General features: G+C 40.1%; 1 protein-coding gene across 1 annotated transcript in view; it reads left to right on the top strand.

Moving 5' to 3' along the window:
• Positions 1 to 22,891, top strand: part of DPE1 (disproportionating enzyme) — a 346,819-nt gene that overhangs the window by 20,340 nt on the left and 303,588 nt on the right. The window contains exon 2 of the mRNA XM_089431682.1: positions 17,989 to 18,051. Coding sequence (XP_089287808.1) covers positions 17,989 to 18,051 — 63 coding nt within the window. The remainder of the gene's footprint in view (positions 1 to 17,988; positions 18,052 to 22,891) is intronic.

Genomic DNA, 22,891 nt, shown 5'->3' with positions numbered 1-22,891 from the left:
GGTTGAGATCAAAAGGGAACTGACACATTCTCAAGAGATAAGTACTTTTTGATTGTTTCTATTGTTGTTTCATTATTAGTCTCTTGTCTTTGTATAGTTTGCTTGGTTGTATTCCTTGCTTAGTTGTTCTTACATGGCCTCCTAGAGAGGTTTGCAGGTACACAGTGAAGGTTGCCAAGGTTCTGGCAGTAGAAATACGTAATGGAAGAACAATGCCTGCGACAAGAGGACTTGTGTTCAGAGATATTGGATCAGTTAAAATCTGAACTTAGAAAGAGCTCACAGATCAACGAGATTGAAGTATGCCTTGATGACTTTCAAACAATGAATGGATGGCAATCTCAGAGAAGTACTATTACCTCAGAGGGAGAAGAAACATATTGTCAGGTAAACTTCTGTTAAGAGGTTATTATCCTTATGATACCTGCTATTATGGATGTAGAAATTGTCTTCTTGATGAAAGGAGAAGTGTATGTAAGAGCTACCTCAAGCCTATGGGGTTTACGAAGAAGTCTTATCCCTATAATCGAAAGAAAGCTTTGTACAAACTTCTCATAGAGTGTACAAGATGGATCCTATATGATTTGTTTTCTGACGAAAGCAAGAAATCTCATGTGTCATAGATAGTTGCAGTGATTGGAAGATTTGCTCTAGAGGAAGAAGTTTCAGCTTCAAAGGGAGTTGACCTCTGGATTTGTAACAAAGAATTATGATGTGTTTAGATAGCATCAATAACAGAGGGATCTAATCGGATCAGTTTCAGAAAGAACACTCTGTTAAGGTGACCATAAATAAAGCTGTGGTGATGGATCCATGAGGAAAGTGGATTAGTGTATGGTTGAGCGAAGATGCGAGGCTTATCTGGTGTTAAAGTACTATCTTGGTACAATTGTTCATGGCACAATTATTTATTTTGGAAATACTGGGGGGGATGAATTAGTATTTCTTTCAATTGTTATTATGCTAGTTAATATTTGTAATGTCCCCAATTAAATTAATTTTGTTAAGAAGAATTCCCATTTTTGCAATTTGGGCGTTGGGAATGTTTTGGCATGTAAACTTAGGAAAAGTGGGTTGAGGGAGTCCCCACTTAATTTTTGGAGAAATGGAGGCCACCAACATTAGAGAAAAAGAAAATTAAATTGGTAGTGGGGATGTGGGGGCCACCCAAAGGGGGAATTCGAACCCCTTAGGAAAATCGAGCTAGGGAGAAGGGAGAGAAAGGTCGAATTGGTGGAGCCCACAAGGAGAGAGAAGGGGAAGCAAAGATAAATAGAAGGAAGAGGCACCATTTTCAGGGTTTGACAAATTGAATTTATGATTTAGAGTACTCTTGAGCTGCTTAGCGAAGACTACCAGTGCTGCTTAGCACAAGGAGATTTTCAGGCGGAAATCTCAGCTCTTTCTTCGGTGAACTTAGAGTGCCACCCTAGGAGAGAATTTTAGAGCTTATTGGAGAGGAGATTGTTTGAGATTGTGGGTTATTTCCAGCGATATTTTAGCCAGTTCGAACTTCCAGGAGGACGCAGTGGCAGAAATTGATTTGCTTGGTTGAGGTGTCTTCAAGGGAAAATTCAGCTGGAGAATTTAGGAGAAAGTCCCTTGATATTGGACCAAATTTCGTGGAGAGTTTCAAGGCTGGATATTACTGCTCCGGTGAGAACCAAATTTAGCATTTGTAGGGCTTGTGCAGTCTTTTGTTGGGCAGAATTTCGTGGAGCTGTTGCTAGCTGAGTTGGGCAAGGTTGAGGAAGGGATTTCCCTCTTACCTTCCAATAGTAATTTGCAGAAGATTCTAGAGCCATTTGAGGGTGGAAACAGGGCCAAATTTGCAGTAGTAGCTTGAGGGGGACACAAAACTAGTAGAGGAGGGCTTAGCACCAAATTTGGGTAATTCTAGGAACACATGTTGTTGACTTGGTGAAGTTATCCTTGATATTCCGAGTGTTTGATGATAGGTTTCTGCCAAAAGCATACAGTTAGGGGGAGCTTATGTTGATTAGGCTTTCTTGCAGAATTTATTCATGAATGGATCCTTATGAAATCCTTGATGAGCTATATTGATAATAATTCTTTGATAAGATCATTTCTCAGGAACACTCCATTGAAAAACATGATCTCCTAACTATCCAATGGACTGCTGTTGAAGATGTTTTCCACTTGATCACTAAGCAGAAATTGGAGCAACAGAGAAGGCCTTCTAATGCTAATAAGGCAAATAACTATGTTGCTGTTATTACAAATGTTAAATGTCTCGACTCAGGGATTTGATGTGAGAACAGGTAAATTATGGACACAAATAAAGGCAACCTTCAAACAAACAGATACATCTGGGAATGGAGCTTGAAGCAAGAGCAATTGGCAGCATCTAACAAAACTGAAGCATTGCAAAAAGATGCCAATCAGTGAAAAGAATTTAAAAGACAGTCGCAGATTGGATATGAAAATCTGCTAGTGGAGATAACTTGCAGAGATTTTTTACAAGAACACAAGGAAAATATGGCTCATCAAAAGGACTATAGAAAGGAGAATGTTGTGCAGTCGAATATAGCTTAACTTAAGGAGAAGCACAGAGATACAATGGAACTTGGATATGAAGAAAGATAGCAATTTCAGTGGCATCTTCTCTTGATTCAGACTATAAAGAATCCTTAATTCTAATTGTGAAGACAACAGAATTCGGATTGTAGAAGCATAAAAACTTGGACTTGAACATTTGGTGTATGGCTATTTGGAGTCTATTTGGAAGCATTGAAATGGAGCATTGTTAAGCATTGTTGAAGCCATGATAAAGTAGATTTTGAGACATAAAGAAGGGATAATGTGCTAGTTGATGATGAGGCAACAATCCTTTTATCTTGAGTAAAAAGAAGAGCACCACGACAGGGGAAGTAACATACCCATGAAGATTTACTATTCATAAAGAACAGAAGTAGTTTGATAGGGGGAGTCCTTGAGCACCCCGTTTGCCATTGATGTTAGAGGGGGAGAGAATGTTGAAAGGAAAAGAATATTGCCATCAAGGACAAAGGAGGAGATTGTTAATCTAGGTTGTCATTGATGTCAATATGGCAGTGTTTGTGATGGCAAATTCTTGTGACATGTGAGGTTGCCCATTGATGCTCATTGATCATGATACTGCTCATGGAGGATCCAAGGATTGAATACAGACATAATAGAAGCAATGGAATCGAGGAGGAAAGATATCAGAAGCCATCATAGAAGCGTTATCGGAAGAAGAGCTATTGGAGTAGTGTATCGGAAGTCATAGGAGTGAAGAGAAGCCATAGGAGCGACAAGCCAAGACAAATATAGAGTTTAGGCTTCTGTGATCCATATCAAGTTTGTGAGAGATTTTTCGACGAAAATCACATGAAATACCATTTGTCGACGCGTTTCAAACCAACCAGTGTGGTTCAACTTGTCTTGACGATGAACCACACTAGTTGGTTCGAAACGCGTCGAAAAATGGTATTTCATGTGATTTTCGTCGAAAAATCTCTCACAAGCCAAGACAAAGCAGATCTATCACATATGCTAAGAGTAAGAACAATATCGGAGGAAGGAATAAACCGTGGAAACCTTTTAAAAGTTCACAGTACATAAACTGGAGGAGTTAACATATCATATCAGCGGGTTCTATTATATGCCACCGCACAAAACCCCCGGTTGCAATTTGATATGCGGATCCGACCGCTCCAATAGAATACACTGTTATGTTATATTGCGTTTGCCTCATCAAAACTTTCATATCACAAGTCTTAACGGGATGTCACGTTAAAACGCTGATTGCGATATGTACTGTGGACCCGTTGGTTCCATTATAATACACCTTAATATTATATCGCATTTGTCGTATGAAATTTCATATTGCAGGTCATAAATGTCACGGTAAAACCTCCGATTGCGATATAATATTGCGGACCTGTTGCACCACTATAACATGACTTTATACAATATCGCATCCACAGTATCGCTAGTTTCTAAGGGATGTCAAACCGTCGATTGCGATAAGGTTGTGGACCAGACGGGTTTATTAACAACTGCTTAAGATCATATCGCATCCGCTCCGTCGGTAGTAGTGGAATCATTATGTTATGTGCAAACCTCCAAAAACTGCGATTGCGGGATTAAAGGAATAACTCCAATTTTCATGAATGTTGCGATTGCGTTTAATGTGGGATCTCCATGTGGGTATATGGCCTTGGATGGATATTAAAAAAAAAGGCCTCTCTGATAAAATCTTTTAATGTGCAAACTCATAAGTCGGCCTCTCCTCCCAATGAATGTGTCTTTTGGTTATTGGCAAAACTCATATATATACAAGTTGAAACACTTCACTTCAGGTAACGGATTTTGTGCATCTAACACAAAGAAGAAGTAACAGTTCACAACTCGTGAACTTGAAGAAACAGAGAAAGCCGAAGTTCGAGCGAGAAGGAAGGAAGCCGAAGGTCTAGTAGGAAAGAAGGAAGCCGAAGGTCGAGAAATTTTGTTGATTGGGTTAATCTTTGAAAGGCTCGGACCTGTGATGAATTAGAAGAAGTACGGACCTCAACCTGAAGAACAATTTTTTTGTGAAGATCTGTTTGACCTCGAACCAACGAAGTAAGATTTCATCAGTCATCAGTTGAAGGGAGCAGTAGACAACACCGACGTTGAAGTATTTGTGAGTTTGTTCCTTGGAAGTAAGATATCGCGACAATCACTCCTAAAGCAGTTATTACGACAATAAGAACAGAGGCTTGAAAACAGAGAATTGTTTTTGTGCATACATTGAGGCTTAGCACAGATATCTTGTTGGAAAGCTTCAACAAATCTTGAAAAGACTATTGGAGATCATGATGCATATTTGAAATCATTATGAGGTAACTTTGCATACGCTGTTTGGGCAATATGAAGAGTTGTGAAAACTCCTTCATATGAAGAAAGGCTGTCATTGATGTAGCAGTGACGCTGTAGATAGACAGAATTCAGTGAAGAAGATTTTGGGAGCAGAGAATTACTACCAAACATATGTAGATAATATATAGCAGAGGGTCGGAGCCCTTGGGGTTGGTGCCTCAGAATTGGAAGGATTGGTGTCCTTGGAGTTGGTGCTCCTAAATCCAAGGTTGGTGCCTTGACAAGATAGGGTTGGAGCCCTTGGGGTTGGTGCCTCAGAATTGGAAGGATCAGTGTCCTTGGAGTTGGTGCTCCTAAACTCAAGGTTGGTGCCTTGACAAGATAGGGTTGGTGTCCTAGAGGTTGGAGCCTCACAAAAGACCAAGTTGGTGCTTGGCAACAGGTTGGAGCCTGTGAGATTGAAGATCGGTGTCTTCATCAAGGGTTGGAGCCCTATATATATTGTACTTGATTTATTGTAAAGATTATATTAATAAAAGCATTTATTCCTATTGTTCATTTTGTGTTTTAAATATAAATGATTTAATTGGAAAAAATAACAATTGAAAAGAAATACTGATTCACCCCCCCCCTCAGTATTTCTAACAGATGAACCATGTGGCGGTCATTTTGCAGGGAAAATAACAACATACAAGGTCTTGAATCTGGGCTATTATTGGCCATCAATATTCAGAGACTCAAAGACTTATGTTAAAAAGTGTGATAGCTGCCAAAGGATAGGAAAACATGTAGTTTCTGATGAAATGCCATTAAAACCGCAAGTACTTATAGAGCCATTTGAACAATGGGCTCTTGACTTTGTGGGTCCTATCAACCCACCATCTAATGGTAAGAAGTACATCTTAGTATGTACTGACTACGTAACAAAATGGGCAGAGGCCAAAGCAATGACCAAGGCAACATAAATTGCAGTAGTATCTTTTCTTTTTGAAGAGATATTTGTAAGATTTGGGGTTCCAAGGCAGATTGTCACAGACCAAGGAGCATAGTTCACCTCCAAGCTTGTTCGAGACCTTACAGAGAAATACAAAATCAAGCATAGGAAATCAACTCCATATCACCCTCAGGCGAATGGACAAGTGAATCAACAAACAAAGTACTTGAGAACATCATGACAAAGATAGTGAACATGCACAGGAAGGATTGGTCAGAGAAACTGAATGAAGCACTATGGGCTTATAGGATAACATGGAAAAATACTATTGGATTTAGCCCCTATCAACTTGTTTATGGAAAAGAAGTTTTGTTGCCAATTGAATTCGAGATCCATACATACAAACTCTGCGTAGAATTGGGACTGGACTTGTCAGAAGCACAACAACAAAGAATAATGCAACTCAATGAATTAGATGAGATTAGAAAACAAGTTGTAGAACATACATCATTGGTGCAGCAACAAAGAAAGAAATGGCATGACAAATTTATCAAGAAGATTTTTTTCATATAGGGGATTGGGCACTTCTTTATGATTCAAAATATAAAGATTTCAAAGCAAAATTTACTACTCATTGGCTAGGCCCATATGAAATAGAAGAAATATTTGATAATGGATTAGTGAAAATTAAAACAATAGATGAATCTGCAACATCATTCTTAGTCAATGGACATAGATTAAAAGTCTACAACAAACCAATCAATAAGGAAGATTTTCTGAAGAAACTCTCAGTAGAGGAAGACATGCAAGTTTTGGAAAAGCATAGTCATATGCCTTCCTTAACTATATCTATATATATATATATATATAAATAATAATAAAAAATAAAATAAAGATTTGACTGTGAAAACTAGATATCTGGCACTCAAATCTAAATTCATATTTGAAAACCAAATTATTGGCGAGTATGAATTCTTTGCTTTTCTTTTCAGTTCAAATTTCATTTCAGCATTTTATTCTAAGACTTGAGGACAAGTCTGCAAATAAGCAAGGGGGGAAGGTAAAACACAAGTAGTATTTATACTCTTGTCTATTGTTACCTTCAAAACCTGTATACACTTCAGAGGGACCTGAGCATCAAGAAAAATATGTCAGTAGGGACCTGAAAGAAACATCAAGCAAATACTTCAAAGGGACCTGAGCATCAAGAAAAATATGTCAATAGGGACCTGAAAGATCAAATACTTCAGAGGGACCTGATTATCAACTACTTCAAAGAATTATTCTATCTCAACAAGATGTTATTTGTGCAAAAGACTCATCTCAGAAGCACTAAAAACTCCATTATTTCAGAAAGATCACTAGGCAACAGAGGACTATTCTATCTCAAAGGAAAAGCTACTTCAAAGGATTACTCCATCTCAAAAAGAGCTCCAACACAACAAAGATGAAACCTTCTTCCAAGATCAAGCTACAATCAAGAAAATGTTCTGTGAGTTAAATTGTTTTTATATTTTAAATGCTTCAATTTTTGAATTAATACTCATAATTAAAGACTAAGTTGACCTTGATATTCCCTTCTATTTATACTAAATACCCTTCTAGACCTCCATTTCCTTTCATAAAATTCTTCCATTATGCCTCCATTTTTCTCAAAATCCACTCTTCTATAGATCTTTTACACCCCCATTGTTTTTTTAAATTTAAGTCAAAATCAGAGGGTAAACCTCCCTTCACTTCCAACAAAGGCAACATAATAAGATTGACAAGGGCAGGTGTGAGCAATAAGAGTAAGTATGGGCAAGTGTTTCCTGCAAAATAAGACAAGAAAAGGGTCAAATATTAAACTAAGTTGAAAGGTAGCATTGGAAAAGTTTATTGCAACATGCTATACTTAACAAACAAAGCAATGACTAAGAAGTATGAGCTTGTAGACCTCTTCTTTTGCTTGTTTTTTAAATGACCTTAAACATGGTCATTTCAAAAACTTTAGACTATATGGAAACGAGAATAAGGGAATGAATTTGAAGGAAGTAGTATCATGAATTAATTTCATGAATACAGAACCTTGTTCTATGAACAAACAATCTATTTTCTCAAAAAAAAAGGATAACATAAGCCTACTAAGTGTAATGATGAAATCAAGGTATTGAGTATAAAATCATTACAGAGACAACATAAAACATTGAAGCATGAAAAGGTGAACTTGCCAAGGCAATGAAAGCCTGTACTCTGTCCAAACAAAATGATTAATGCATACCCATCTAAAAAGCATAAGTGGAAGAGATCATGAAAACAAAACGCAGAGGTAAGAGCCCAATTTGAAATGATTAAGCAACCAAAGGAGAAATCATTCTCATGCAACGGTCATCAAGAGGAACGGAGGAGAAACACAGCCACAGGAACAACACTCCATCAAATTCAAAACGCAACTATGGATATGGCACAATGAGAACGAAGGAGGGGAGAATTTAAAAGAAAAAAACCAGAAGGAACTACGACTGTAAGTAAAACTAGCAGTGTAGTACGAGATTTTGGGAAGACAGAGGTTACACTAGCTGTGCGCATAGGTAAGCAATCCCACAAAAATCTCATGAATGAATCATCACAGGGAGTTCCACATATGAATCTCGAGTTCTAATGCTCTTATAAAACGTGTCAATAGAAACTCAACTTTGGCAACCACGTGGAGGAAATATAGGTAAGAACTTGACTTTGTTTCTAGTCTGGCAAATAAATGGGTAATTGACAGAGAGTAGGACTCATGGAAAGAAATCTCTATAGCACAGATTTGGCAATTGCATGGAGGAAATATAGGAAATAACTTAGATTTTGTTTCCAGTTTGGTAAAAGTGGGTAATTAACAATCAGTAAGACTCGTAGAAAGAGCCGAGAGTTAAGGAAATGTTGCGAGAACATTAGCCTTGAAAAACCCTGTGTCAATGTTGTAATTTCTAAGTCTAACTGTTAGAAACCCTTCATGTACTTCCTGATTTATTTCTGCCTACTTGTTCTGATTAATTAACAAGTTATTTACCATGTAAATACTGAAAATAAATACAAGTACATGCTCAACACATTACAGATCATCAACTGAAGGAAACAAAACAAGCACACAAGTGACACCATTGTTTTTGGACCAATGTCCCCGAAAAAACCCAATGCAGGAAAACCAGTGCAGCTATTTGAATACAATATGGGTGCCAGAACCAACTCACCTAACAGAGAATAATCTCGACAGTGGTACCTCTCTACTTGGAAGCAGATATTCTGACTGAAACCCCGGATAAACACTTTGACAGCTCCCAGCTCCAATCTGCCCCACGAAAACCCCCGCGTTAGCCCAATAACCCCTGTGTCAGCCCAATAACCCCTGCGTCAGCCTCTAGAGCCTCTGCATCACCCACGCTGGCTCTCTGAGGCACTGCGCAGCTCTTGGCTACCTCTGCGTGGGCCCTAGCTGGCTTTGCGTGGCCTCTAGCTAGCTCGGTGTCCCTCTCTCCCGACTTCTGTGTTGATTCTCCCGGTACCCTCTCTGCCTCTCTGCTTCTGTATTCACTGCCCCTCGCTGCTGATCACTGATTCTATCTCTCTTAGCAAACCTCGCTCTAGAGAATAGAATGACTGATCACTTTGGTGTGTTCTCCAAGTGACCCTCAAGCCTCCTCTTATACTTTTCTCATTGACAATTCAACGACCGCGATTAAGTCCCTAATCAACGGCTAAGATTAACTTTGGTTTGATCCATGACTTTTGGACCCTTCTAACACATTTTTATATTAATTCACTTTAATATTTTATTTTCCCTAAGTTTAGACTTAGGGACTCCATTAAAGATATTAATTATTTTAATATCTCCCAAACTGTTTAGAATCTGCCCAAACCATTTCTGGGTATTGGAGATCTCATGTGCTTTAGCCTCGCCACCAATTTTCATGGCTAGAGCACATCCGATGCTACCCCAAATCAACACTCCCTCTGCGAGGACTGTGCTCTAGTAATACTCCTCAGTGAGCATCAACCTGATCATCCGGCATCGGTCCCTGTGCTGGTGCTAGGCCTGCTGCCCAACATCCTCTACACTACTACATCCTGTACTGCTACTCATGGCCCTGCCACTGCCACTGCTGCATCTGTACGATAGCTCCCTCTGCATCCGTGCTGTTGCCCATGGCCTTGCCATTGCCACTGCTGCATCTGCACTGCAACCCCTCTCATCATGCTGCATCGTGCTGCCCATATCACTGCCACTGCTAACTGCTGCATTGCAACTCAGTTACTAAGAAGTAAGTAACTGATCTCCTAACTGTGACATCTCCGTCAGGCTAGAAACACTCCCGATGCTGAAGCTCCCTCTGTCATTGACAAGTGCTCCCTTTCTGACCTCTGCGCTGCTGCAACAACTCTGTGCATCTTGCACTGCTGCCTCATGCTCTCTTGGGACTCCTGCACTGTAGCTGCCTCTGTCGCTCCATCCGCATCCGTCTCTACCTGACATCCGCTAGTCTTGCTACTCCTCTCCGGGGCTCCGGTAGCAAGGTATAATCCAAGAGGTTGGGTACCTCGAGGATCTTGCCCCTCATCGCCTGTAGTTCATTTGACTATAGCTCGATGTCTCCCCTCTTCCGCTCAAGTGGCGTGTGAGCACTTATGGCATAGTCATCATCTGTCTCCAATTCCTTCTACCGCCCTTGCTGGCGCACCGTTGGTCTCAGAAGCCTCTCCCTTGCTCTTCTTCCTCAGACACTGGCTCGCATAGTGACCCAATTCCCCACATTTGAAGCATTTGACCTTGGAGAGGTCCTTCTTCTTCCGTTTCTCCTGCTTTCCCTCAGATGCTAGGGCAACATCCTCCTCTTCCTCCTTCTTGATTCTGATCCCCTTGCTGTTGCTTCCCGCCTTGCTTAGCCTTCTGATCTCTTCTTGGCGAAGAGCCGCCCACATTTCCTCCCAATCTGGAAGGGTCGCCCTGCCCAGTATGCTCTGGACAAACACCTCCCAGTCTTCTGAGACTGCGTTTAGGGCTGTTCTCACCATCAATTCTTGATCCGGTGTGGCTCCTATGGAAGTCAGCTGATCCCGAATCTCCTTCAATCGATCGAGGAAGGGGTCGATCTGTTCTCCCTTCTGCATCTGGTATGACCACAACTGATTTTCTAGTAGCATCTTCCTCTGCACGGAAGTATGCTGATACAACTTCTTTAGGGCCTCCCACATCTCATTTGCTGTATTCTTCTCGGCAATGTGTGGTACTAGATGGTCCTTGACCCCGTCAAGGATGATGCTCTTGGCCCTCGCCATTGCATCCTTGTATTAATTGTTATCAGCTGGGTCAACTGGGACTGCTATTGTCCTCAAGGCGAATTGCTTGAGAAGGTTCCTGTCTAGAATGGCTAAGATTCTAGTCTTCCAGACTATGAAGTTTGAGGCTCCGTCTAGTCTATCCTGGTCTCTTACCCCGTTCACTGCCATCTCGCTCCAACTCTACTTCCCTTCTGGAAGTTCTCGGTGTGACTCCCTTTGAGCCTTGATTTCCCTCCTGGAAACCCCTCTACCAATGTCGAGATTCCCCCACTCCGATCCTTACTGATCCAGATTTCTTGGCTAGAAATCCTCGATAGCAACTCCCTCCTCCTTGGTCTTTCCCTATTAGGTATTGTTTTGACTATAGTACCCCACCATCTTCACTCTACAACTTACCCACAGCCCCCTAAGCCCCAGCAAACTAAATGTTAGAGCTTCTAGGCTCTGCGCAATCCCGACAGCAACAAAATTTGCACCTCCTGGCCACGGGCGTCAATCCTTCCTGACTGAGAAAGATGACCAGGCACTGTGTAGGTCAAGTTTGCTCCCCTCTGCCACTGCACTGATCCTCTTCCTGGCTCAAACTTGATGACGCAAGCACTGCGTCACCCCACCCCTTGCTACTTCTTTGCTAGGAACAACTTTTGTCACTCGGGACAACTGTTTTCTATTGCTGTTGCTCTGCTCGGTTGATGTCCTCAGTTCTACTGTGATCTGCAACCACCCTATGATACCATGTTGTAATTTCTAAGTCTAACTGTTAGAAACCCTTCATGTACTTTCTAATTTATTTCTTCCTACTTGTTCTGATTAATTAACAAGTTATTTACCCTGTAAATACTGAAAATAAATACAACTACATGCTCAACACATTACAGATCATCAACTGAAGGAAATAAAACAAGCACACCAGTGACACCGTTGTTTTTGGACCAATGTCCCCGGAAAAACCCAATGCGGGAAAACCAGTGCAACTATCTGAGGGTTTTATTATTATGTAGTTTTTGAATACAATCTGGGTGGAAAAACCGGCTCACCAAACAGAGAATAATCTCGACAGTAGTACCTCTCTACTCGGAAGCAGATATTTCCGCTGAAACCCTGGATAAACACTCTGATAGCTCCCAACGCCAATCTGCCCCACGAAAACCCTTGCGTCGGCACAATAACCCCTGCGTCAGCCTCTGGAGGCATTGCGTCAACCTCTAGAGCCTCTGCGTCACCCACGCTGGCTCTCTGAGGCATTGCGTAGCTCCTGGCTTCCTCTGCTTGGGCCCTAGCTGGCTCTACGTGGCCTCTAGCTGGTTCTGTGTCCCTCTCTCCCGGCTTCTGTGCTGATTCTCTCGGTACCCTCTCTGCCTCTCTGCTTCTATATTCACTGACCCTCGCTGCTGATCACTGATTCTATCTCTCTTAGCGAACCCCGCTCTAGAGAATAGAATGACTGATCACTCTAGTGTGTTCTCCAAGTGATCCTCAGGCCTCCTCTTATACTTTTCTCGTTGACAATTCAACAGCCGAGATTAAGTCCCTAATCAACGACTAAGATTAACTCTGGCTTGATCCATGACTTTTGGACCCTTCTAACACAATTTTATAGGATTTGGTCGATGTTTCGAACCAACTATTGTGGTTCATCCTTAGGACTAGGTCTTGAGGATGAACCACATTAGTTGGTTCGAAACATCGATCAAATCCTATTAATGTGATTAATCCGAAAGACTTTCTTCTACATTATGGATCACAAAAGTCTTAGATCTAACAGTTTTATATTAATTCACATTAATATTTTATTTTCCCAGTTTAGACTTAGGGACTCCATTAAAAATATTAATTATTTTAATATCTCCCAAACTGTTTAGAATCTGCCCAAACCATTTCTGGGTATTGGAGATCTCATGTGCTTTAGCCTCTCCACCAATTTTCGTGGCTAGAGCACACCCGATGCTACCCAGAATCAACACTGAATTCATTATATTTTGTGTCTTTGATGTCAAACTTACGGGAGCCTTAAAAATACGCAGAAGGATACAGGGCATTGTTTTGACCTCAGCACCAACTTCACCCTGGTATCACACGAAATTGGTATGTACAGGGCATCGTTTCTTTTATTCTTCTGAGAATTCAACAATGTTACATGTTTTCTTTGAAATTTTGCATAAAATTTTGTTTTTGAAAACCCATAAATTGAAATTGTTTTCTAAACATAACACAGAGCCTCTTCAATGGAAAGAAGAATTGAACCTGTTGTCGAACAGATTGTCACGACAACGCTCAGACCGGGGGCTGTCACTCTGATCCCCGATCTCTCCGTTTAAGCCTGTCTCCCGCGGCTAAGGGGGGTAGACCCTATGGGAAAATGAATGACCAACTGTGAAACAGTTGGGTTGGGAGACACGAGGAAACAAGCACTAAAATGATTTTACTAAGTAAATAGACCAGTGCCTTATAGAGTTGATGACTGAATAATTAAATGTTACAGAAATATGAACCATGTAAAACAAACATTTATCATCAAATAACCCGAGCAATGTAAGATAAATGCTTAACAACTTAATGGTACTCCAGCAATTTAAAATTTCGAAAGATACAGTTCGATACACAACCATGTAATTTTAAATGCTAACCAGATATCACATTCATGCAGCTAATCTTCAAAAATGATCATTCACATAAAAATGATAAACATTAATTCCATATCGAAATTTTAGCCTCAGCAAAAAAAAATAAAACGTAATAAATCCCTGAAGTAAGACTGAATCTGGCAAAATATTTCCAAAATATTTCCAAAATATTTTTATATTTTTCAGACAAAAATTTAAAACAAAAATTAAAACTAAATGAAACTAAAAAATCTAAATCTACACTAAAATTTTAGTTCTAAAAAAATAAACCAAAACCCTAACTAAAGGGGCTTTTTATATTTTTTAATTATTTTTATGATTTTAAAATTTAAATTTTTTTTTTTTATGTTTTTTTAAAACTTTAAACTTAAAACTAAAACATGAAAAAAATAAAATCCTATCTAATCTAATCTAACATTTAAAACTATAAGAAATCCAATCTGAAACTAAAGCTTAAACTCTAACTAAACCTAACGAATTTTTTATGAATTTTTATTTTTTATATTTGATTTTATAAAATAAAATTCCTTTTTTATTTAAATTTTAAATGTCAAAACTAAAATTTAACTAAAGGAAAGAGAAAAAAAAAAATTTCAAAACCAAACTTAGGCTAATATATACATGCACTAAGTTATAAGTTAAATAACAAAAAGGAAAATCGAATTTTTGATTTTAATTTTTATACACCTAAATCAGATCAAACAAACAGAAAGACCTACGCTATGAAATAAAATGACGTTGAAAACTAAACCTACGCTAAACATCTAAACTATAATCTGAATAAAAAAAGAGTCAAAGTCTAAATTCATCTAATTGCACTTACGCTGAAACCAAAAACGCAGGCAGACTTACGTATAACAGTTATAAAATTTACCTGGCCCGTGTTATAACAATTATCTGGCTCATAAAAAACGTGATTTCTTACAGTGCGTTGCAGGTGACGGCGGATTTTGCACAGTTTGAAAACGACGAGCAGTTGCAGGCGTGGATCGAAGGGCAGGTCAGCAATTAGATTTAAAGCGAGTTTGTTGTGCGTAATGTGTGCAGGAGGAACGCAGGTCTTCGACAGCAGCAAAATGGAGCTCCGGCATTCGAAGGTGAGCAGCACGTGAAAGAGAAATGCACGCAGGGAGCTGTGGCAACGTTTTGTGGCAGAAGTATGGTGCTGCGTTTTGATTTGGGTTTGTGTATAGCATAATGGAAAAGGAACTGGGTGATCGCACTATAGGATATAACCCTGATTGTACAACAATGCAGTGGAAAGGGCACTTGAGGTGGCTGAAAAGCTTGTGATACATTTATAAACAGAACTGCATATACCTTTTGACACGATGTGATAGAAGATATGAGCGCTAGGAGCTGGGTTCCTCCAGGATAGTTCATCTTCACCTTCTCCACATCCACTTCAGATTGTCAAATGCCAACATTGTGATCAAGCTGGCCATGTGAAAGATCATTGTTTTGATCTTCACCCTCGTGAGCATTGTGGGAAACATACTCATCATTTAGAGAGATGTTTCTGACATAAGACTCCTATAAGAGAAAAGATTCACCTTGGATGGATCACTTCTTGGTAATGGTCTTCAACAACCAAGAAGATATATCAGTCATACCTCAAAGTTCAGTCTTGAGTATTGACATCTTGCAATGGAGATATCTTCATCTTCTCACCTTGTATCTAACAGGGGGGAATTAATGGTCAACTGCCAAATTCAAAGATATATCAAGGTTTTTCTTTTCTTTCTGCTGCATCAACCTCTTAGGGCAAAGGTTTTGGGGTACTAAAGGATGGGGAAAACAGGGAACCAAAACTGGTGACATATAGCAATTGACCCAAAGATGGGACATGGATACAAGGGAGAGGTGGAAAGTGTTAAGTATGGGTTATCATGGACATGCAACATCAATCAGTGCCTTCTATTTGTGCCCCTCTTGGATAGTTGTTAAAATTAGCAACTAGGGCCAAATTCCACCTTAGGACAACTCATATGATGGAGATGATTATTGCATTGGATTCCTCTTTCGAGAGGTCCAATTTTGATATAAAGATCATCTCATTCTGACAAGTAGAAATAGAATTTTGAATTTTTTTCTCTCTCATGCACAAATTGTCAAGGTCGGCCTCAGTTAAATGTAGGCTCAAAAGCCCAATAGATGTGTCTCCTCACCCTCAACGAAGTATATAAATAGGAGTGACCTCTCTCCTCATTTGGACATCACTCATCCATCACATATCTATTTCTCCTCTCTTGATTTGTTTGTACAGCTTGGAGGCAGCCTCTTTTTACTTCGCATGTGTGAAAGGAGGATGAATTTCTGGATTGTTTTGGTGGCCGAAAATTTCAGGAAACAGGACAGCATTGACTTGGGTGATTTTGAACAATGTTGACTTTGTTCTTGTGGGCAGAATTTTGATTTTTTGAGGCCGCATTGATTGGCACAGTTTTTGAGGTGATTGGGACAGATTGACCGAGTTGACTTCAGATTTGACTGTAGAATTTACAGCAGGGTTTTCTCTCTCCTTTGACTGGTTTGACTGATCTGTTTTGGGCTGAATTTGACCCTCTTGGAAGGCTGAATTTATCTGTTGTTGACCGAGCTGCTTGGAGGACGTTTTGAAGCTGCTCTGACCACCAATGACTTTCTGGTTAGGGCTGCAGTTGACTGCTGATTTGACAGGACTGTTTTGGGCAAGTTAATCTGATATTTGTACTCTCTCTCTCTGCTGAACTATTGAAGAATAATAAGAAGATTTGATCAAAGGGTTTCCCCACATTGGGGTTTTTCCCTGGCATCCGCCACATCTTGTATCCTCTTTTCTTGTCTTGTCTTCTGCACATGTTTTTATGTTCTATCTGCATTTGCTATCAGTGTGTTTAAGTTAATGTGATTTCTAATGAATATAATTGGAAATTTTCATTGGGTTGATAAGGAACATTGAAGTAAATTGTGCTAAAGCATAGAACATACCATTGTTATCTAAAATTAACAATAGCGAAAAGAAATGCCTCAAGGAAGGTCACACTAGACTAGGGGCAAGGGATAATCACCAAGGTCAAGCATGGGAAGAAGAATAAAATCAAAAGTTTTCTATTATCCAATTCAACCTGTGATCCATTCGAAAATGCTCTTAAACATTAAATGAAAGCACTTTTTATATAAATATGGTTAAAGTACCTTACAATAGATGACCCACCTTCATCTGATGAGTAAGCTAGATGAAATAAAGCACTGACCAGAGCATGGATGGAAGGCTTTTCAGACTAGCTATCTGTGTATCATCATAGGGATGCTGTCTGGCAAGCCAAACAAATAGGAGAATTTTTTTCTCCTAGGGGTTACTTGGTTGGTCAATAGGTATCTAAATCAGGTACTGATCTCAAAAATCCAATTGCTGGGATTAAAGTCGAAGTCAAAATGCGTAGGTCAAACCTGAAAAAGTAGACTTTCTACCACGAATAATGTGATCAGGTTAATGTGACAGATCACAGAGCAGAATGGGCTGCCAAAATCAGATTCCATCCCTCATAAATACTGGTATTTAAAAATTGGATTCTAGGCACCAAAACGAAGTAAACATAATAGACTGCAAATCAGTGATCATGCACTTCCAAACAGTCACTAGCATGGATATCAATCACAGGGCATGTAAAACCAAAAATCTAATTTCTGTGTTTCGATATTTACATGTACTTTTCCAGTCATTGGTATCTTTTCCATCAGGAGTACCTTGGCACTCCAGCAGTATGATGTACCTGATTGTACTTTTGAGGCCCATTGACCTACTCTTTTGATCATTCATGGAAATTAATGAGATGATCTAATCTTATATTATGAGAAACTCATTTGTTTCTGTCAGCAACTTAGCCTGTGCACTCGGAAACTCTGTGTATTTTGATGATCATGAATTTTCAGTGATGATCTGATGATGAAACCTACATCTATTGGCTGAAGACAAAACAATATTAAATAACATGAAACGATAATCCACTTGACCATACAGAAAAAAATAACATTACACATGAATTTCGAGAAAGACCTATCCCCTCGCTTGTGGAAACCTTGGCCCTAGGTTTTTGATATACATTATATATTGGATACATACATCACAATACCATGAAACAAATAAGTAAAAACTGGCACCACATCTTTTATCACTTGAATTGAAATCTATTTTGTGTTCTCTGTCATCTACTTTATCAGTAACGCTCTAATATTTGATATATTAGTTGTGCTTGACATGTTTATCTTGCAGTGTATTTAATATGTAGTACATTACAGGTTCTTCCTCTTGTGCCTCCAGGAAGAAAGTCAGGTGAAGATGGTTCCCCCTATGCTGGGCAGGTAGTCCTTCACCTTAATGTCACATAGCTTTTCAGAGATTAGCATCTGGAAATATTTGAGTGTTCAATATCAGTTGGAAAAATAAAAATGTTTTGTTTCTCTATTCATTAATTTTTCAAGGACACTAAGAAAGTCGAAAATGTGATTAGAAATGGATTCACATAAAATATATGCTTTTATTGCAATAAAATCATTTGATACAGTGAGGTTGATTGCCTTTCATTTCATTTGCTTCGTAGCAGTGTTACCCACACAACCTAGCTACTTCATTTACTAATATATAATTAACCGATCTCTACCTTTTTATTAGTCACTTATATTAACATGACTTTTACATCTGATTGTTAACAGATTGTATATACCATTGGAGTGTTATACTCCAATCCTCCAATACCCCCTCTTAACACTACAATACAAAGTGACAACAAAAATATAAAATGAAAAAATATTCTTACTCCATATTTTAAAATCATGCAAGCATTCCATCAAGCTGTCTCCTTACAGTCATAAGGGTAGTATTATGGAATTCCCAAATGCTTGAACTCTTCAAATTCCCAAACTCGTAAAATAGTTCAGTTTTTTGAATTCCCAAGTTCCTAAACTCCCAAATCAGTGTAATTTCTTGATTCGTAAATTTTTTGGACGATAATCCATGCTAAGTGAAATTTTCTCCAATTCTGCTGTCTTGGAAATTAAGCTACCCAGAATAAAAATATCACCTAAAATTTTTGTGACTGTCATCTCCTTCGTGTCATTGGGATAAATATTTTTGTTGATGTCCTGAGAGAGATAATTTGTAGATCTAACATCTGTTGATTTGAGATAGCATTGGATGTGCTCTAGCCATGAACATTGGTGGAGAGGCTAAATCACATGAGATCTCCAAGACCCAGAAATGGTTTGGGCAGATTCTAACCGGTTTGGGAGATATTAAAATAATTAATATTTTCAATGGAGTTCCTAAGTCTAAACTTGGAAAAAATAAAATATTAATGGGTATTAATATAAAACTGGGTTAGAAGGTTCCAAAAGTCATGGATCAAGCCAAATCTAATTTTAGCCGTTGATTAGAGATTTGATCTCGACCGTTGGAGAACCAACAAGAAAAGTATAAGAAGAGGCTTGAGGGTCAGTTGGAAAACACACTGAGGGAGACCAGTCAGTTCAATTTTTGGAGCAGGGTTACCTGAGAAATTCGAATAGTGGTCTGGAGAGTAGCAGGAGGTAGCAAGTACGGGACAGAGAGTCGGGAACAACACCAGTGGAACAACGCAGAGGTTGGAGAGGCAGATGCAGAGGCTGCAGATTGCGCAGTCATTGGAGGGCCTGCGTGGGTGATGCAGAGAGGCCCAGTGCTGATGCAGAGAGGCAAGGGCTGACGCAGAGGGCCTGGGAGCTACGCAGAGGTCAGCCAGGCTGACGCTGAGACTAGGGGAAGTGTTGAAGAATTTTCTCTCTGTTGGGTAAGCTAGTTTGGCACCCAGATGTACTGAAGAATTGATGAATAATAAAATCCTCCCTTGCTGCACTGGTTTTCCCACATTGGGTTTTTTCCGGGGATTGATTGTTCAAAATATTTGTGTCGATGTGTTAATTCTTTTTTTTTTAACAAGTTCGGTTGCTATGTATTAGTCTGAAAAAAAGAAAAGGGCATATTGCCATACATGAGGTGCTTCTTGAGCGTTACAGATCCAAGGAGATACAAAATAGTTCCATTCCTGGGTCCTGATCCTATTGCTTCTAACTATTAGACATCTATTGCTACTATAGATTCGCAGAAACTGGAGACACCAAAACTTACACCTGCAGCACATAGCTAATCAATTTCGATATGGCTAATCTTTCTTGCTGTTGAGTCCTCCGGGTTCTGATCAGCTTCGATTGGTTTTGCACTGGAGGAGGATGAAACAACCTTGTGTTTTTTCTCCATAATATCCCTTAAAATTGAGAGTGATTCCTCTGCATGTGCGCAGCGATTGCTAAGACCGCTAAACTGCTCGTGAAGGGAATGAACTCGATGAAGAAACAAGTTCATCTCTGCCCGGTATTTATTGTGGAGGATTTTGCACTGCTCATCAAATTTTGCCTCCAGATTCCGAATTTGATCAGCATGTCTGGCCTCCATGCTATGGACTTGGTCTTCCAGAATCCTTTGCTGCTCACGAACCTCTTCAAACTCTTCCTGCAGGTCGCGGCAATGGAAACATTGCTCCGGGCGCTCCATGGATTTCACTTTTCGAATGTAAATTCGCTGATGGGCTAGCTCTCTGTTCTTTACTGCTGTCGCCTCTCTGTTACAGAGACTTTGGAGCTTGTCTCTGGTGATGCCCTCTGAGTCCCCTGGAGGGAGATTATCGACACCGTTTGCTATTCGAATAGAGGAGACACTGAGGGGAAGAGCGTTAGCACAGATAGCTTCTCTAGAATGGTGAATACTGTGTCTCGGGCCAGGTATAAATAGCATTTCTACACCAATGGGGCGGGAACCATCCTGTGCGTTTCCATGGCTGATCCACGCAACCCAATGCGTATCTGAAGTGGAGCTGCTATTCTGATTGGCAGGACGATTGCTTCTTGCAGTTCGGCGGATTCCCATGCTTTGATCGGATTTCTCAATCCAATTTCTGAATGGATTTCCTTCCTTCATGCCTGCTCTGCTCTGTGCGAGTTGACTGTAATCGTGTGAAGGGTGAGGTCCGATGAGAAGGGAGGGCTGAATTGACTGCCCAGTCTGTCTCCTGACATAATTTCTTGCTTCCATACCCAAATTGTCTTCTGTTCTGTTGATATTCCTGCAAATGCGGATTCTGTTGATTGAAGTGCCGCATGCTTGAGCTGAGTGTGCGATCATGGTAATAAGTGGGTTGAAACTCTGCCATTACAGCTGAGGTGGCCTTTGGGTCGGTCACATGCCTTGTTGGCGTAACTGTCCGCCTTTTTGTTGAGACCCCGCAGAATGTGATAATAACAGACCTCCTCCATCGAGTCATGAAGAATCTGATTTCTATTGTTGATTTGCTGAAGAAGAGCGTTAGGCGAGGTCTGCCTAAGCACCATTAGTCGTATTATAATTGCAGAGTCGCCGAAGATGGTTGCTTTTTTAATGCCTAGCCTGATCAGTTGCGTGAGCCCTTGAAACAGGGCCAAACCTTCAGCCCTGTTGTTTGATAATTCACCTAACCCCCATTCAAATTGAAGGATCAACTCACCATTGCCATTACATATGAATCCTCCTGCCCCTGCTTTACCGGGATTAGACTTTGAGGCTCCATCAAAAAACATGTGAAACCTATTGCAGTTGCTCAACCATTGAGCAAATTCTTCCTCTGTGTATCTCAGTTTCCAATCATTACTTTTTCCATTCTGCTGTAAATTCTCATTTCTCGTTATCTGGCCACTGATAGCATTGTCATGCCCATAGCTAAGCAAATTTCTTTCTTCTATACTGAGATAGTGAGCCTCGATCTTGCCTTGAGTGCGGGTGATGATTGTTTCCACTGCTAAGCTCTTGGCTTTGTGACAGATAACCCTTAAGTTGTGATCCTTGTCTTGAAAAACTTTTTTATTTCTAGCCAACCATATGTTCCAAACCAAAGTTAAAGGAATTGTGTTCCATATCCTCTGAGTTAGATTGCTCTTCTTACCCTTCCAAGGGCAATTTTTCTTCCAACTAAGAGCAGTTTCAGCTATAGTTACCTTTGGTTCCCATGCCACCTCCCCTATTGAGGCCATGTTTTCCCAGCACTTTTTAGCTATTTGACAGTCAAGGAACAAATGTTGCATTGTTTCTTCAGCTTGACAACAGATTGGACACCAAGAGGGTCCCATTATACCCCTCTTTTTTAAGTTCTCTGAGGTTAGGATCTTACCTTTCAGAAGGAGCCAGAAGAAGAATTTTACTTTGGGAGGGGCTTCCGCTTTCCAAGCCAGTTTCCAATGAGCCCAAGTGGCCTGTGGAGAAACGCTTTCACATAATCGTTGATACCCTGCTTTGACTGTATAGAGAGTTCCTGTAGGATCCCAGCGATAGCCGTCTTTAATTCCTCTTTGGACCGGAGCTTTGCTGTGCAATAAATTCTTCAGGGCTAGAAAGCTTGTTTCGAGTTCCCTTGGGTAATCCGGAAAGGACCAGCCTGTCCAAGCTTGAGTATGATTTCCCCACTGCGTTATTTGAGCTAGATTCCATATTCCTCTGTTATTGAGCCAACTGATAGCTGGGATTGCCTCAATATTGGATCCTATAGAGCTCTGGCCTAATATTCTGTCATTAGAGATACTGATGCTGCTGCCTTCCCCGGGAATTTTTGAGATATGTTGGGCCATGAGGGGGATGATTTTCTTGCACAATTTCCAAATGTTAGTGCTGTCCCTGTTGGGAACATTAGTGTCTAACAGTTGATGCCTAGTACTATTTAGATATTTGGCTTCAAGGACTGTTTTCCACCAAGCTGAATCTCCTGTAATTAACCTCCAAACCAATTTTGCCCCAAGGGCTAAGTTTAGCAGATGAGGGGATCTTAATCCAAGTCCTCCTTTCTCAAGGGGCTGGATGACATTCTTCCACTTGACTAGGTTGAACTTCTTTTTCTCCGTCTTACCTCCTTGCCAAAGGAAGTGTCTGAGAGCCTTTTCCATTTTGTTATGTAAAGCCATTGGAGCTTGAATCAAAGAGAAGCGGTAGATGGGCAGAGAAATCAGACCTGATTTTAGAAGTACTAAGCGGCCTGCTGGATTCAGCCACATAGATCCCCATTGTTGAATTTTCCTTTTAATTTTGTCAAGAATTCCACTCCAAATGTCAATCTTCATAGGGCCAATACCGACTGGCATCCCAAGATAA

This window comes from Pinus tabuliformis, chromosome 5_1 (genome assembly GCF_031772625.1).
Source record: "Pinus tabuliformis cultivar Carrire ecotype Pingquan chromosome 5_1, CPIR1, whole genome shotgun sequence".
Taxonomy (NCBI): Eukaryota; Viridiplantae; Streptophyta; class Pinopsida; order Pinales; family Pinaceae; genus Pinus; species Pinus tabuliformis.
The sequence above is the reverse complement of the archived record's forward strand: the minus strand, read 5'-3'. Positions and strand labels throughout refer to the sequence as shown.